General features: G+C 32.0%; 1 protein-coding gene across 1 annotated transcript; it reads right to left on the reverse strand.

Moving 5' to 3' along the window:
- Nucleotides 1-1,484: 1,484 nt before the first annotated feature.
- Nucleotides 1,485-6,849, reverse strand: LOC107002037 (tryptophan synthase beta chain 1-like). Its single transcript, XM_015199964.2, has 7 exons — nt 6,553-6,849; nt 4,559-4,874; nt 4,094-4,146; nt 2,794-3,112; nt 2,579-2,693; nt 2,267-2,361; nt 1,485-1,747 (listed from the first exon to the last, which is right to left on the reverse strand). Exons 1-7 carry the CDS (start codon nt 6,847-6,849, stop codon nt 1,566-1,568), a joined length of 1,377 nt encoding a protein of 458 aa, XP_015055450.1. The 3' UTR covers nt 1,485-1,565.
- Between the last annotated feature and the right edge of the window lie 12,435 nt (nt 6,850-19,284).

Below are 19,284 nucleotides of genomic sequence, written 5' to 3' on the forward strand. Positions count from 1 at the left end.
TCCCCACTATTATAATAATAAGAATAATAATATAAGTAATCATATTTTGTTAACTATTACCTGAATGTGAAAACCGTTTCCACCGCCAGCCACCGCTATACGGAGGTAAGTTTCTTCCGTTCTCTTTATTTTTTTTTCTAAATTAATTATGTGTTAAAAGTAATAATTCCTACCAATCAATTTTAATATTTTATGCTTGACCCATTATTATTAAAAATAACTAAATTATTCACAAATTAATTAACTATAGTTAAATGACTATTAAAAATTATCAAAAATTATCTTTCGGGTCTGGGTCATTACAAAAAAGAATTCATAGTCTCCGCTAGATAGAGAAATTTATAAAAATTATTATGGAAAGGTCTATAATGCCCTTGACGTATTAGAAGTCATTCAAAATTGCCCTCCTTCCACCGGTTGGGTCAAACTTGCCTTTTCTTCTACCTATTGAGTCAAAAAAATCCTTAGTGTATTAGAAAAGGTTCAAAAATGTTCTTAGCGTATTAGAGATTGTTAAAAAAATGCGCTCAATCTACCTATTATGTCAAAAATTCCTAGTGGTGTTAGACCCCACTCTTAGTTAAATAGTTTTACTGACTATGACCGTTTACTGATCTTCAAATTTGTTTTGAGGGTAATTGAATGTTATCAATGAAGACATATCAAGTGGTAACTACAAAATGGATATTGAGTTAACGAAAATAATTTAGAGCATACTGAACACATATTAGAAAAAGTTGATATGGAAGAACAAGTAGATGAGGGGGCAAATGAATCAATTGATGAGGAAGAATGGTAAAATGAAGAAGAAAGGTCAGAAGAGTATCAAATTTACGTGAAAAACTTCTTCAAACTGTAGAGTAAAAATCATAAAACAAAAGCCTCACTATAATCAACAAAAGTAACAAATGCATTTGCCAAAATGACTCGAAAGATGTGCCAAATAATGAGCAACAATAACTACAAGATAACACCAAAAATTATAGAAGAAAAATGAGTAAAATCACCAATTATGCAACTATTGTTCATGAGCTGAAAGCTGAAGCTACAACTTATTTGACCTATTTTTTTTTAGTCCGTTTAAAAAAATGTTTCTTTTCATTTTTAACAATATTTTTATTCCAACTTTCTATATGATATGTTTAAGATTACATGATTATGGGTATTTTGATGCAGTTAATATATCTTTAGTTTAATACCATAAATTTCAAATGCATTCTTAGTTTTTTTAAATTTCGTGTCAAATTAAAATAGGTCAAGCAAATTGAAACGAAGAAAACAAAAAAAGTATGTATTTTGTATTCTTGTATTTGTTTTTTATTTGAACACCAAATCTCATTGATTGGGAATCTCAATTTCTTGCCTAAAGATCGAACGTACTAATAAAAAAAGACACTTCACCTAAATATGTTATTTTCTCTCTTTCTAAGAAACAAGAAGATTTCAAATACATATCTTATGTCACTTTAATTGTGTGACCCATCTATGCAATGATATATCTTGGATAGCTTTCTATTCATTACAATATTTACATTGTTTATTTAAATAGGTGTTGATGATATATTTTATTCATGGTTTGGTGTATGATTGAAGACAAATGCAGCATCTTTTTCTCCATGGCCACTTAAATTTATAATCACCTTCTCACCATCCTTTAAAGTATAACAAAGCTTGTCAAGAAATGCAATTGCATGAGAAGCTTCTAAACTTGGAATTATTCCTTCTAGCCTACACAATCGTTTATATGCTGCAACACAAAAGTGAAATGGACTATATTATCATTGCATAGAGGGAAAAAGTTTAAATATATCATCGAATTTTGAAAAAAAAAGATTTATTTATAAAATCTGTTAAATGTTTGGCTCATCCATTTTCGTTTGAGAAAAAGCTCATCCATGCCATTATTTGTAAACTCCATAAAAACAGTTTTGCTTTTGAAAGAACTATTTTTACACGTGGTTAATTATTATGATTTGACCATGTCATTAGTCAATCATTTTAAAAAAATGAAACATGCTCATATATGCCATCGAACTTTGAGAAAAGGGTGATCCATGTCACTGTTAAAAATTTTGCTCGTCTACGTCATTTCAAGTGATGCAATTAATGAGTCTTTTCTCAAATAAAAATTATATAAATGAGTCAAACTTTTAACGAATTACATAAATAAAAAATTTTTCTGATAATTCGATGACATAGTTAAGGCTCTTTCCTTGTATATAAGTTTTAAAAATAAAGAATATACACTTTGTTTTGAGATAATTACCTTCTAACGCTTCTTCATCTGTAACGGTAGAAAACTCAATACGTCCCTTGTCTTTTAGAAAGCTAAGCTCAGGGCTGACTCCAGGATACTCTAATCTACTTGCACAAACAATATTTTAGCTATTATACACATTGATAGTGCACATCATTTTATATTATTAACAAAGGGCGACATGATTCTTGATTTTTATAACAATAATTTCAAGTGTGATAGTAATTGAATTCTAAACTTAATATTTTATGTAAAATCAATAATTTTTTAATATAAATACATCATTTAAGTAGAAGTTATGGTGTTAAAAGTAAAACTTACCCGACACTTATAGAGTATGGTACGATAACTTGGCCCTCCTCGTCTTGTAATAGATAGCTCATGGCACCATGGTACACCCCTACTTGACCCCTAGCCATAGCTGCCGAGTGTTGATCTGCACAAGATGAATATTTAAATTTTTTATAAATTTTCATAACAATATTACAAATGTCTAGACAAAAATTATTATAGTTATGTGAATTCATAATCATAACCTGAATCAAGACCAGTCCCGCTGGCCTCAACTCCTATTAGCCTAACATGGTCATCTTGTATAAATTCATGAAACAATCCCAATGCATTAGAGCCACTCCCAACACAAGCCACCAACACATGTGGTTTGCCACCCCACTTCTCCATGGCTTGTTTCCTAGTCTCTTTTCCAATAATGGTTTGAAATTCACGAATCATTGTTGGACATGGGTGAGATCCTATGGTTGCACCTACTAAGAAGTAGGTTTTATCCAAATTGTTAACCCAATATCTAATACCTTCCGACATAGCATCTTTGAAGCTTCCTTTAACTGATTTCACCTGTAGATTAATTATGTTTTTGTCATGGAAAAATCCCCAAAGGAATAAGTATTTTTCCTGTCTCAATTTATGTGAAATTTTTCTTTTTTTGAAAGTTAAATAGTTTAAATTTAATTGGCAATTTATGAATATAGAATCTTTAAATTTTTTGTAATGAAATTAACTATATTTGTAAACTAAAAAGTAATAAAGTCATAATAATTGACAATTTAAAATATTAAAAAGATGTAAGAAAATCTACTATAAAAAATAGACTTGTTTAAATTTCAAAATCCCAAAATTATTAAATAAATTGAGATGGAAAAAATATTATTTATCTGATTTTAAGTAGTTTAAAAAGATAAATAAAAGAATTGTAAACAAGAAATGATATAATCGTTTTTCAAATATCATTTTTTTTCACTTTAGAAACAAAGACAACTCATATTCATGGAAAAACCCAACTGAAAATTTCAAATATCATTTTTTTTATTTTGGAAACAAAAATTATATTTTTCAAATTTCACTATGAAACTTGACCAAACATCTATATTTTACATTTTTTAAAAACAATTCAACTATAAAAAGTTTCACAACGAAATCTGACCAAACATCCATATTTTAAATTTTAAAAACAATACAACTCTAAATTTCCCATGAAACCCCTTAATGAGATGATTAATTACTCAGTATGTCTCAATTTATTTGAAATATTTTATTTCTTCCGAGAGTCAAACAGTTTAAGTTTAATCGAGAATTTTCACATAAAATTTTTTATTTTTTGGAAATAAAATTTATACATTCATAAATTACGTGAAAAGTACTATATATATAAGTCGTAATAATTGACAATCTAAAATATTTAAAAGATATATGAAAATGTTACAATAAAAAATTGAGTTATTTATATTTCGAAATTTGAAATGTGTCACATAAATTGAAATGGAGGGAGTACATGATGTCACACAACGTACTTGGCCAAGAAGTGGAAAAAGGATGTACCTTTGCACCAAGATTCTTCATCAACAGTACGTTTGAAGGTTGTCTCTCCATATCTAGAATTTTTAACCAAACTAAGCCATTATATAAAACAATTTACCAAAGTAATACATTTTTCTAAAATTTTACAAAACTAGTATAAACGTATTTCACGGTAACGTTTTAGGGTATATTTTTTTAAAAAGAAACTAACAGCATTAGGTTGACATACGTTACTGTAAGTAACGTTTTACTCCTAAAACGTTATTTTCAGGAACGTTTTACTCCTAAAACGTTACTATGAGTAACGTTTTAGGAGTAAAACGTTACTGTGAGTAACGTATATCAATCTGACGCCATTAACTTTTAAAAAATAAAATATATCCTAAAACGTTACTGTGGAATACGTTTATACTAGTTTTGTAAAATTTTAGAAAAACATATTATTTTGGGGAATGACTTTATATAATGGCTTAGTTTGGTTAAAACCTCCCATATCTAAGCTTCCCATAAAAATTGTGCACTCCAATGAGAGTTTAGCACACGCAGCCGCCGTGGCGACACCGTGCTGCCCAGCACCGGTGGACACCACCACGTTTTTGAAGCCGATACGTTTGGCCAACATCGCTTGTGCAATAGCGTTGTTGATCTTGTGTGCACCACCATGGTTGAGATCTTCCCTTTTAAGATATATATCTGGCCCTATCCCCTTATTAATGCTCTTGTAATAATCCGTGAGTCTTTGTGCAAAATGTAAAGGTGTTTCACGGCCTACATAGTCTCTTAATGCCACTTCAAGCTCCATCTATATTCAAAATTCAAATAATTAAGTCTAATCATCACTTCATACATGATACATAAACATGTTTTTTAATCTGGGCTTACCGGCTATTTATGTTCTCTAGTTATATTTGGGTGCGCACAAAAAACACATAAAATAGGGGTGTACATAAATGGGTCAGGTCGGGTTTTTCAAATATCAAAATAAACCATTCGTGTAAAAATTTAAATTTTTAAACCAAACCAAACTAATAAAATTTGAATTTTTCAGCTTTTCTACCTCGGGTTGGTTCGGATTTTTCGAATACCAAACCAAACCATTATGTCAAATTTTTAAATTTATAAATCAATAAAACTAATTTACTTCGGAATTTTCCAGATTTTTGGGTTTTTTCGATAAAGGTTGTATACAAACATATAGTTAATTAGTGCTCCAAATATTTCTTTGATCCAATCAAAACACAATTATCTATGGTATTTATTAAAAAATAACACAAAATATGAGATGAGTATAGATGACACAAAAATATTCAATAAAACCTAATAATGAAATCATAATATAAAATAAATATTGTAAAGTCATAAAGAAAATAATCATAATTTTAAAGTACTAAAACATGCTAAAATAAGCTTAATAATCATTAGTTACATTAGTAAATATTTAAGGAAAATTAAAATTAGAAAATTATATTTTAATTGTTTAAACCAATGTAAAACTAAAGAACAGATATTCAATATTATTGTCATTCTTAATTTTGAATTGATTTCATTTTGTATTAATATTACTTCGATTTTGATTTAAGTTTTATTATAGTTGTCAACATCTATGAACTATGATTTTTATTGAACTATTTCGGATTCTAAGTTTTAAACTTGAAATAATATATTAAAAGATATAAACTATGAAGTAGTATAAGAAATATTTTAAAATGATATTAAAGTAAATATTTTTATGTATAAAATAAAATTTTAAAATTTACATATATAATGTCGGGTTGGTTTGGTTTTCGATTTTTTTAATTGAAACCAACCCAACCCAAGTATAATCGATTTTTTTCATTCCAATACCAAACCAAGTCAAACAAATCAGTAGTCGAATTTTTTTCGATTTGACTTGATTAACGATTTGATTCGGTTTCGATTCTATTTTGTACACCCCTAACTTTAAGTATAATAAAATTGAACAAAATAAACAGACATGTCTTATATGACAAATCACATGCGAAAGTACAATAACTCTTAGAGAGATCATTTATAGTGGTAATAATTGAAGGAGCTATATATAATTCTGTAAATATATGTGAATTTTTCAAAGTATAGTTCAAAGTTTGTATACATTAGACCAATGGAACAACTTCAATAATCCTAAGAAACTATGAGTTTCATTAGATTCTTCACAAATGATTTTTATTAAGGGGTCCGAATTTGGCTAAAAAATTTAAAAAATGTATAATATTTTTTTTATTTTAAATTAAACTTGTCTTTTTCCATTTTTAGTTAAAAGGTTTTAAAGTTAAAACAGTAAAAATATTCAAAAAAATAAAATAATATAGGTAATATACCATTCTCGCCAAATTCTAGCCAAATTTTCTGGCGAAATGAATTTTTCCCAATTACTCCATCACAAATATTAAAATTCTTATGTATGTGCAATTGAACATCATTACAGAAAATATATACAAGTCTAAGAATTTTTGACCAACCTGAAATTGAGGGTCATGCAAAGCAGAGTAGAATTCATAATCAAGCTTTGTTAAAGAAGATATTAATGTCTCAGGGACAAACTTTCCACCATAAATTCCAAATTTTTCATTGCTCAATAATGGTCTCTCTTTTTCATTGAAAATTAACTTCCATGGTAATTGTGGAACTTGAGTTGGGCCAATAGCTACACAGAAAATAACATTGGCTCCTTTTTTATATCTAAAAATTGGGAAATTGTGCAACTTTCTGCCGAATACCTTTCCTTGTCCAAAATTAGTTTCAACATTAAATGCCATAATTTTACTAATAATAGCAAGAAGTACAATTATACTGACAATAGTTTATAGAGATGAAAATTGGGACAAAAATTAATCGTTGATGTAGAGGAGTTGCATTAAATTGGACATCGGCTACTTAAATAGCCTCATTTGTTAATACATCTAATTAAGAATGGAGGTATATTAAACTACATATACTTAAAAGGATGTCTATTTTATATTCCTTTATCGAAAAATTATATTGTATAGTTAAATAAAAATATTTTTTACGTATATATTACATATTGTTGACATCTCTTAAATTCTTTATATTTTGGCATTTGTTTTTTGATAATTATGATTTTGGCACCGAGTAAGATATCTTATCTAACCTACTATTAGGGGTGTTCATGATCGAGTTGGTTCAGATTTTTTAAATATTAAATCAATCATTCGTGTAAAATTTTTAAATTTATAAATCAACCAAACTAATAAAATTCAAAGTTTTTCGGGCTTTTCAACCTCGGGTTGGTTCAGATTTTAAATACCAAACCAAACCATTGTGTCGAATTTTAAAATTTATAAATGAAACAAAACTAATAAACTTATGATTTTTCCAGATTTTTAGATTTTCGGTAAAGTTTGCATACAAACATATAATTAACTTGTGCTACAAAACCAAAATGCAATTATCTAAGGTGTTTCTTAAAATAATAACACAAATTATGAGATGAGCATTGAGGACACAAAAATAATCAATAAAAAATAATAATGAAATCATCTTATAAATAAATATTGTAAAGTCATAATGAAAATAATCATAGTTTAAAAGTACTAACTCTTTCTAAAATAAGTTTAATAAGTATTAGTTACATTACTAAATATTTAAGAAAACTTAAAATTAGATTATCTAATTATGTATTTTAATTGTCTAATCCAATGTAAGACTAAAGAATAAATATTCTATATTAATGTCATTCTTAGTGTTGAATTGATTTCCTTTTGGCATTAGTATTAATATGATTTTGATTTAAGTTTAATTATAATTATCAATATTTATGAACTATAATCTTTATTGATCATTCCGAATTCTAAGTTTTTAACTTGAAATAGTATAAGAAATATTTTAAATGAAATAAAAGTAAACATTTATATGTATAAAATAAAATTCCAAAAGTACATAGATAATGTCGAGTTGATTTGATCTCGGATTGATTTTTTTAGTTAAAACCAACCTAACCCAACCCAAATATAATCGGTTTTTTTAAAGACCAAACCAAGGAAAACCAAGTCACTAGTCGATGTTTTTCGAGTTGACTCGATTTACGGTTTAATTTAGTTTTAAGTTCGATTTTGTACATCCATACCTACTATAACTTTGTTACTGAGATGGATAGTTGTTATTTTGAATATCGACTTCCTTTTGTTCTGGTTTGCCTGATAATATTTCTTCAATTAATGATATCAAAATTCAAAATTTGAAATAGTTAAATTAAATATTTTTCTGTACTTTTAATAAGATTTTCTTAGTTAGGTAGATATTGTGGGTTAGAATAAAACTTATTTGACTTTTGAAACTGAAGCAATATGATATCATTTAAATTGATATGGAAAGAGTATAATTTAAATCACACAAATATTATACTATTTTTATGACAAGAAATTAAAAAGAGATACGTAGTGACATGAATCATTTTTTAAAACTCTGCCAGTACATTTTTTACATTCTAAATGGTGGTTAAAGATTGAAAAGTATTGTGATCCATGATGACTTTATAAGGGTCTATATCTTAGATATTGTATAATGGTCAAATATTGAAAAATGTTGTGATCCGTGATGACTTTATAAGGGTCTATTGTTTAGATATATGGTCAATATTTATTGATTCAGTATGATATTATTGGATCGAGTATAATATTGAAGAATTTAATTTGAAATTTAGATCCATATAACTGTTTAAAAGGATCATGATTATAAAAATTAGTTATACAAATTGTGTCAATGTTTTTACAGTCAGCTATCTCTCATTCTCATTCTCGATTCTAGTATCTCATCTTTCCTTACTACATTCTAACTTTATATTTTTCCTTTGTTACTATTGTTATTATCTTGTTATTCGGATTCTAAGTTGAAACTAGAAAACAACAAAATTTACATGCACAGTGCTATAGGCAATAGGGGGCTAAGCTCTATTAAAATATAGTCAACGTCATCAATACATGTTTGAAATACTGACACGTTCTTTTTTTTCTTTTTTTAAAATAATTTTTAATGGCTGAAATTTTTATTTAATTTAGTCTATCCTAAAAGTAGATATTGAACTAAAACCAACCTCAAAAGTCAAAATCAAGAAATTAATGATAATAATCACTCCTATGCACATTAACAATTCCATACTATGAGAGACGCTAACAAAGTCGCCGATAAGCTAGCTTTCCTGAGTCGCGAGAGCGGAAACACTTGTAGCTACACTAACTATAGCTCCTTAGCTAGACAAAATCATAGGCATGATTAATATCACACCTTAAGCCTACAACGTGACCGACACCCAATGACCATTTCTGGTCTAGATCAAACCCTTGGTCTGACTTACTTAACTCAGTGAAAGACTTAACTTAACTCAACTATGAAATAAGAACACTCTTAATTGAAATACTTAAAATATAATAGTCTGGACAAAATGACACTGAAATTCTCATAGCAAAACATCTGCAATTCAAGGCAGAGACTTAAACTGACTATCTGACTGTCTATGAAGCCTCTACAATACTAAGATGGATGTTGGGAAAAACCCCACAACATCCTATAAATGAAATACTAGAAAACAAATAAAAGTGTCCTCCTGAATACAAGGAGGCTCACCACTATTTTCGAATGCTCAACTCATCAATGAGCCGCTGGGTGTTAATCCTGGTTACATGCGACTCCATCATAATACCATGCAGGCCAAGCGACATGAGTACATTGAATGTACGAGTATGCAAGCTGAAATGCTAAATAACAACTTTAGATTGATAGGAGTAAGAAGAAATTACTTTGAGTCTTCTCAATTCATGAAACACTAACTCAATATAAAGTAGTTATGACACATGCAATATATGTATATAAAACTTGTAGAAGAAAACAGTGTAAGAAACAACTTAGTTCGTTAAAGATAATGCAATAACAAACTCAACTTTACTTATACTAAAAGTAATATAATTTATGTGGAAGATTCTCTAACCAACAACCATCACTACGAGCCTAAGCGATGGTACAACGTCTTACCTCACGTTGCAAGAGGACTGCCCTATAACTTGCCGTGTATATAGAACCTGAACTACTAAGTGGATCCACTAGTCTATGATAAAAAAAAAACTAAGGAATCATCTAAAAATTATGATCCTTTCTCTGTCCATGTTGGATACATGGTTTATGGAGACTTAAGTTGTTATGAACTCATGTCACATATCGGTGCTCAATACTACTTCCAAAAATACTTAGTCATGTTTTTTTAAAACAATTTCTTGTCTGTTTTGAGATAATTGCTCAAACATAGCTTTAAAAGTTTTCTTGGAAATAAAAGTTCCCTATTTCTAAAACTAGCCAAAGGCTCTTTGAAAGTGGAGCTTCCTTTCTTTTCTCAAAATAAGAAGCATTTGCAAATCTTAGGGACTACTTAGTTGCATTGTAGCTCTTTGAGAATTGCACTCACTCTTTGCTCTTTGCTTTACTTGAAACATAACTCTGAGGAAATACTTAGTTCCCTTATAACTTATGAGGTTTAAACTCAACTCGCTACTCTTTGCTCAAGTTGTAAATTCGAGCTTTAAAAAAAGTTCTTGAAAATTTTAAGAACTTACTTTGACTTGATCCTTAACTTTTAGACTTGACTCTTAACTTCTTTGACTTTGATATTAACTTCCCTTGAAGTTTGATTATGGATTTAAGGATCATTATCTCATATTTATGGATGATTTTATGATGTTCAGACGTACCTTAGAGTGTTGGAATCAACTAAGAAAAGTGGTTACATCACTTATGAACTAGTACCAAAAGATAGGAAAAGAATGGGGTTTCAAGGTCACTAGGAACTAGTACGAAATAATAGGAAAATAATGGGGTCTTCAGGTCACCTTGGCGTTCTGGGAGGCTTGGAGCGCCAGATCCTTACGGAAAATCTCTAGTCTGAGGAGCTCAGCACTCAATAACCAAAAGCAAGTAATAACATGCTTACACAGTCTTATAAAGTGCTAAGAATAGAATTTAGTACCTTGATCTACATTCTCTACGGATTAAAATATATGTTATATCTCTTCTTCATTTCCTCCTCAGCCTCCCAAGGTGAATCTTCAACGAATTGGTTCCTCTGAAGGACCTTGACTGATCCAACTTCCTTAGTTCTCAACTTACGAACTTGACAATCTAAAATCTAGATAGGGATCTCTTCATAGGATAAGCTATCCTTATATCAACATTCTCAGTTGGTACAATCAATGAATGATCACCCAAACAATTCTTCATCATAGAAATATGGAATACCGTATGAACCACTACTAATTCTTGGGATAGCTCCAACTCATAAGCTACATTGCCAACTCTCTTGGAGATTGTGTAAGGACCAATATACCGGGGACTAAGTTTCCCCTTCTTACCAAACCTCATTACACCCTTTATGGGTGAAACTTTCAGATATACCCAATCATCCACTCAAACTCTAACGATCTTCTCCTGATAGCTGCGTAGGACTTTTCGCGAGTATTTGCCGTTTTTGATATCTTATGAATCACTTTCACCTTCTCTATAGCTTGGTGATCTGGATCTAGCCTTATCAACCCTGATTCACAAACTTCGAACCACCAAATCAGAGATCTGCAATCTTCTCCCATAAAGACCTTTTTATGGAGGCATTTGAATGCTCGAATGGTAACTATTGTTGTAAGCGACTGAATGAGAGGTAGGTGATCATCCAAATTTCCTTTTAATTCAATCACACGAGCTCTCAACTTGTTTTCTGAAGTATAGATAATACAATTTGCTTGTACATCTGTCTGAGGATGAAAAACAATGTTTAAGTTCACCTTTAAACCCAAACCTTTCTAGAAAGATTTCCAGAACTGGGCAGTAAATTGTGCACTTTTATCTATAATAATGAAAATTGGAACTCCTTGAAGTCTCACAACTTCTTGAATGTACAACTTAGCATAATCCTCGACCAAATAGGTAGTCCTTACTGGCAAGAAATGGCTGACTTTGTAATTCTATCGACAATCACCCAAATAGAATCATGTTGCATGCGAGACCTTGTCAAGCCTGTGATGAAATCCATGTTCATCATCTCCCACTTCAATTTCAAAAGTTCTATCTTCTGAGATAACCCTCCAGGACTTTGGTGCTCCACTTTAACTTGTTGGCCATTCGGGAACTTGACAAAAAACTCAACAATATCTTTCTTCTTGCCTTTCTAACATTATACCTCTCTCAAATCACGGTACATCTTGGTTGAACCTGGATGAATGGAATATCTGCAGCTATGATCTTTCTTCATGATCCTCTCTTGGAGTCCATCCACCCTAGATACACACCACTTACCTTGATACTTCAACACACCATCTCCCATTTTTTCAAAAACTAATACTCTTTGCTTATAAGAATTTGCCTTCAAGTAAAGCAAAATGGAATCTTGGTCTTGCTTCTCTTTCACCTCTAACAATAATGTTGAATCAGCCCCAGTAGTCACCACTATTCCTCCTTTTATGAAATCCATAATTTTGACTCCCTGGCGTGAAATTTTGTGCACATCTTTAACAAACTTCCTCTTTTTCTCTTCAACATGGACGATACTCCCGAAGATAACCTACTTAGAGCATTAGCAACCATATTTGCCTTACCTGGGTGGTAAAGAATACTAATGTCATAATACTTGAGTAATTCTAACCACTTCCTCCTTTCTGAGTGAACACATATTCGAGGCTCTTGTGATCACTGTATATGTCAACATGAACACCATACAAGGAGTGACACCATATCTTCAAAGCAAAGACTACTGCAACCAATTCTAAGTCATGAGTTGGTTAATTCTTCTCATCAACCTTCAACTGTCTTGAGGCATAAGCTATAAACTTGTCATTCTGTATTAACACACTGCCCAAACCAACTCTTGATGCATCAATACACCACAAAACCTTGAATACCCTCAAGTAAGGTCAAAATCGGAGCATCAGTTAACCTGTTCTTCAAATCCTAAAAGCTTTTCTCATAGGCTTCAGACCGTTGAAATTTGACTGTCTTTTAAGTCAGCATGGTCAAATGAGACAATATAGACGAGAAACCATCAACCAATCTCCAATAGTAGCCAGCCGAACCCAAGAATCTCCTTATATCTATTAAATATATAAGTCTAGGCTAACTCTGAACTACTTCCATCTTTTGGGTATCAACTCTAATCCTATCACCAGAAACGATGTGGCCCAAGAATTCCATAGACTTAAGCGTAAACTCACACTTACAGAACTTGGCGTATAACTCCTTATCTTTTAAAATCTTCAGAACTATCCTTAGATAAATATCATGATTTTCTTCATTCCTTGAATAAATTAGTATGTCGTCAATGAAGACGATGATAAACAAATCCAAATAAGGTTTGAAGACCTTGATCATAAGATCAATGAATGTTGTAGATGCATTTGTCAATCCAAAGGACATAACCAAAAACTCATAATGCCCATATCTTGTTCTAAAAGCTACATTTGGAATGTCACATTCCTAACTTTCAACTGGTGGTAGCCTGATCTGAGATAAATTTTCGAGAAGCAAGAAGCACTCTGAAGCTAGTTGAAAAGATCATCTATCCTTGGAAGAAGATACTTATTCTTGATGGTTACCTTATTAAACTTACAATAATCTATACACATCCTAATGGAACCATCTTTCTTTCTAACAAATAAGACCGGAGCGCCCCAAAGTGAAACACTTGGTCGAATATGCCTTTGTCTAACAAATCTTCCAATTGTTCTTTCATCTCTTTAACTCTGTTGGTATCATTTTGTACAGGTACATTAGCACCTGAGTCATTAACTCAGACTAAGCGATAAATACACCATTTGAAACTAATTTTCTCACCTTAAGGTACGAAATAAAATGACCCTTAGACACTGCTAAACAACTACTCCACTCTATGACTGGCTCATTAGGAATATAGAACTTGACAACTCGAGTTCTACAATTTATTGATGCATAACAAGCATAAAGCCAGTCCATACCTAGAATGACATCGAAATCTACAATGTTTAACTATACTAGAACAACAATGGTGTTCTTGTGATTGATGCAAATTGGACAATCACGGTCGACTCTTTTTGCTAAAATAGCCTCCCCAACAGGTGTAAAAACACAGAAGGGTTCACGAAGGTTTCAGGAAGAATCTCAAACTAATTTGCAACATAAGGAGTTACAAAATTTTAAATTGCTCCTTGGTATAACAAAGCATAAACATCAAAAGTAAAGACTTTTGATCCTACCCATGACAACATCTGGAGAGTTCTCTAGCTCTTGGCGGCTAATGATTGCATAAAGGCGGTTTTTCCCTCCGCACTAATGAAGTTTGGGTTTTATTTCCAGGATTTCCACCTCCCTGTTTATTCTTAGGACACTCTTTCATGTAGTTCCCCTCTTGACCTCACTTGAAGCAACCCGACTGGCCATCAGGGAACTTACCGGCGTGGTTTCTACCATACCTACCACATGAAGGAGTCCAATTACCTCCTTGATCCGCGCTACCTTGGAACTGGGCTGATCTAACATTGAGGATTTGTTAATTTTGGCCATTATACTCACATCTTTTTCTGGACGCAAGTCCACTAGCAGATGATGGTGCATTCCCCTTTGGTTTATTAAATTGTGGTCAACTTGAACCACCATTCTGTTGACCAGACTCATTACAGTCTTAGATTTCTTATTTATGTACACCTCTCGATCTATCAGCTTTCCCTCTTCAACTTGTTGCATATAGGCCATCAGCCTGGATATGTCCATTTCGCCTATCACTATTTCAGCCCTACCTTTTTTGCTTGAAGCACGACCTAAGCCAACAACAAACAAGCTCATTCTGCTCCTCATATTCTTAATCATCTCTAGATCATAGCGATACAGTTGGTGAAATTTAACCCATACTCTTGAACACTCAAGGAGCCATGTTTCAAAGTAAGAAACTCCCGTACATTTGCTTCCTTCAATTCTCGAGGAAAGAAACGCCCGAAAAAGGCTTCTTCAAAGCAAGCCCAACTTGGATGTGGTGCATTCTCATCTCTTATATCCTTTCACAAATCGAACCAAGTCCTAACCATATTGTTCAGTTGATATGCGGCTAGTTAAACTCTCTCAACATCTACAACATGCATCATATAGAAAACCCTTCTTTAACTCTTCGACAATGTTTTCCAGATCCTCACTAGTGCTCAAACCGGTGAAGCTGGGAGGATTCATTCTCATGAATTCATGAATCCTCGAGGTGTCAGCCTGATCCTGTCGAGCTCCTCTTTGTTACCCAACTTGTTTGGTCACCGCTTGGATTAACATCCGTATAGCCTCACGGAACTTAGTGTTGGTGACTTCTCCTTGAGTTTGCACATTCGATGCATTAGTTACTTGTGGAACTTTGACATTCCTTCTTGCTGGACGACCTCGTGGTGCTCTTCGTGGAGGAATGATAATTCGAAAAACACGTCAACACGAATTAAAGGGAAACCTTTTAGAGATAAACTCTAAAGAATGAAAAAAATATATAACAAGTGAGGGATTCCTAAATGTTGTATATTCCTAATAATGGATGTGCCACACTTTACACCGATGTCTAAGACTCTACACACACGACTTCATACACTTCTTAGGACTCTTGAACTTTGTGCTCTGATACCAAGTTAGTCAGGCCCCGAGCCTACACCTTGGATGTGTAACTCTTGGCATGACATTCTTAATTCAGCGGAAAACTTAACTCAATTATGAAATAAGAACATTCTTAATAAAAATACTTAAAACATAATAGTTTTGCCAAAATGACACTTTTAGACTTGACTCTTAACTTCTTTGACTTTGATCTTATCTTCCTCCGAATTGTATTATGGATTCAAAGATCATGATATCATGTTTATGGATTATTTCATGATGTTTAGACGTACCTTAGAGTGTTGCAATAAACTATGAAAAGTGATTACATCACTTAGGAACTAGTAAGAAAAAATAAGGAAAGAGTAGGGTCTCCAGGTGACCTTGGCTCTCTGAGAAGCGTGGAGCGCCAAAGCTTGACAGACAGACTCTGGTCTGAGGCGCGCCAGAGCCTGCCGTGAGGGTCTTTGGCAAGCGCGGTGCCCCAAGTGTTTGTAGATGGAAATACCAACTTTTATTCTCAAAACCTTCTAAACTTCCATGGATCTTTCGCTAAAAACTTAGGATCACTAATATTCTCAATACCCAATAGATTAGACTCGTAAAAAAGCACGGAAACATGAATCAAAACAACTAAAGGTATACTCCAACTCAAACAAAAAGAATTCAACAATCGTCATCAAGAACTTCGATGTTTATCATTCAATGTACTCTAAATGCGCTGAATAAAAAACGTTGGTGTGTGTGTGAAAGAACCCAACATAAAAAGATATCACATACCTTATAGGGATCACCCTTTAAAAGTTTCACTCGCAGATCTTGGTGTTCGTGATGGATTCTTGGCCCTTTCTCTTTTCTCCTTCTTCTCTTCTATTCTCTTTTCTCCCAAGCCCTAAGCGTATTCCAATTTTCTAAGACCCTTAAAACTAAATAAGAAATAGTAGGGAGAAAAGACTACTTTACCCTTACTAAAATCCGGATTGGACTTTCCGCACTCCAACAACCCGACTTCCGAAAGGCATATCTCCCTCATTCGATGTCCAAATCGAGCAAACTCGTCGCCATTGGAAAGATCATTTCAAGGGATTTCCAACCAGATAAAGGATTAAACCTAACTCCTCTTGATCTAGGATGTATGACCATTTTAAAATGACCTCACTTTTTAAACATAGGAAATTTTTAAAATTTTCCTTTTATTTCAAGAAGTGATTATTTTTTGTTTCTTGGCTTATTCCTAGGTATTTCGATGTACGAGATGTTATAGTTAACATCGACATATGGAAAATACCATATTTTAGAGTCAAAAATAAGAAATTATGGTGCTATCTTCTTTGATACGCCATGAAGAACCCCTTTATTTCCACTTGTGTCAGCCCAATATTTTGCTTATTAGCCTAAAATTCTAACAAATATAAAATTTAATGAAGAAGGTCAGACTTAATTCTCCTTGTTCCTTTGGATGGTCTTTGACAGTGAAAAATAAGACAAAAAATCTAAACGGAGGGAAAAATTAGATAAACATATATGTAAATGTGGAACCACATAGGTGCGCCTCGCCAAGGTGCTACCACACTTAGTCATTTTTTTCACGTCCAACTCTTTTTCTTGTTTTTCTTCGCTCCAACTCCAAATTCATCGAGAGTTCTTGAAATTACTAATCATGTGTGTAAGTGCACAATCATCACAAGACATCTTAAAATCAAGCTAATAAATTAAATATCGTCATTCACCACGAAGCACCATTGATGACCCGTATATGGATTGACGGACCGTGTTGTTGGTCCGTCATTTGATTCAGAGAGGGTGCAATCCGGGGAGCAAATTATTTTCTAAAAGCTGATTCATGGAAGCAAACCACGGACCTTCGATTGAGTTTTCGCGTCGATTGAAGCAGCGAACCTGCACAAAACTTTCCTTATTTGAAATCCTGTTTCACTATGATTCTGTTTTCTATAAATAGGATATTAAAATCTTGTTTTTGGGGTTAAAAAATATAGGGTCGGGCATAAATATCAAAAACCGAACAAAATTTTTTCGGTATTTCAGTTTTTGGTTCGTTATGGGTATACATTTTTGTCTTTTCCGATATTTAGGTTCGATTTTGGTATGTAATTTTGTGTTACCCGGTATTTCGGTTACTGAAATATATTATATTATAATATATATTTATATATATTAATTACTAATGTTAAATAATAAATATTATAATTTAAAATAAAAAAAATTAAAAGTAAAAGACACTTGTTCGATGTAACTATTTTTAGACCATTAAATTGAAGAATCAAATAAAAAAATTTGTAAATTTTTAAAAAGCCCACTAAGCAGGACCTTTACAAAAATTGAAATAACAAAATCGAACCAAAATAATAAAAATCAAACTGAAATAATAAAAACCGAACCGAACCGAAATATTTTCGTACGGTGTTCAATACATGTTGTACAAGAATCAAAAACCAAAAAAACCAAAAAAAACCAAAATCTAATCGAATTACCGAATCCCTACCCCTAAGAAAATATTACTCTTGTTCTAATTTATGTATTGGAGATTGATTTTTGCAACTTTAGCAATTAATTGATATCCGAATTCGGTTTCAAAGATTGTGATTTGAATTTCAAGTGTGATTTCTGGGTTTGTTCTTCTTGCTAAGTAAGTTTATTATCTTTTCATCTGAAATATGAATTGTGATCTTGCTAACATGGGTAACTAAATCCATAACTAGGGCTATGGAACTATGGGTAATTAACAGAGTATGACTAGCAACTAACCAATTCTTGAGTAGTGGTTTGCTTGCGTTGATAATTCTTTCATTTAGAAGTCTTTTTAACGGTGGCCAACGTTAGAACTCGCCTTGTTGCTACTTGCCAGACCAAGAAGGTAGTTAGTAGGAAAAGAATTTTCAACATAGATTTAGTGTATACTATCTAATAGGCTAGTGTAGATTGGTGCGAACTAAAAACTAAGACATACATCTATTATGATGTTTAATATGAGGTAATGGTAAGGGTTAGTAAGTTACACAACGTCGTCAGACCAAAGTGGGGGTGAAATTCTAAGGATGTCGGACCAATGATTTAGAGATACTTAAATTATCACTTTGCATGTAATACACTAGGAAAGGATTGCTATTTCTATGAACACTGTGTTATGAACCTGTAGGGAACACATACACCCTAGTTACTTTCTCATCTTGATAACAACCAAACCCTACTTTTGTTCACTTGATAATCAAACTATTTAAGGAATTTGTTTCACAAACCCCACCTTTACTTTCTTGTTTTGGAAAGAAATTGAATAAACAAATATAATCATGGGCTAAAGTTAAGTCTAAATCATTTCCTCGTAGGATTGACTGAAACCTACAAGTTGGATTCTTTACTTAATAACGATCCCTTATGCTTTTTTAGGAAGGTGTAATTTGAGTGTATAAAATTTTGGCTCCGCTGCCAGAGAATTTGGTTTTTAAATTAATTTTAATTACATTATCGAAATTTAGTCAATTATTTCCAGATATTACTTTTTCTATTTTTTTTTGTTTATATCGGGTCTAGATCTAGTGTATGCCAAGTAGGCAGAGCCGAGGGGATTTACTTACTCCATATGATTCCGAAAT

The sequence above is a fragment of the Solanum pennellii genome, chromosome 10 (assembly GCF_001406875.1).
Source record: "Solanum pennellii chromosome 10, SPENNV200".
Taxonomy (NCBI): Eukaryota; Viridiplantae; Streptophyta; class Magnoliopsida; order Solanales; family Solanaceae; genus Solanum; species Solanum pennellii.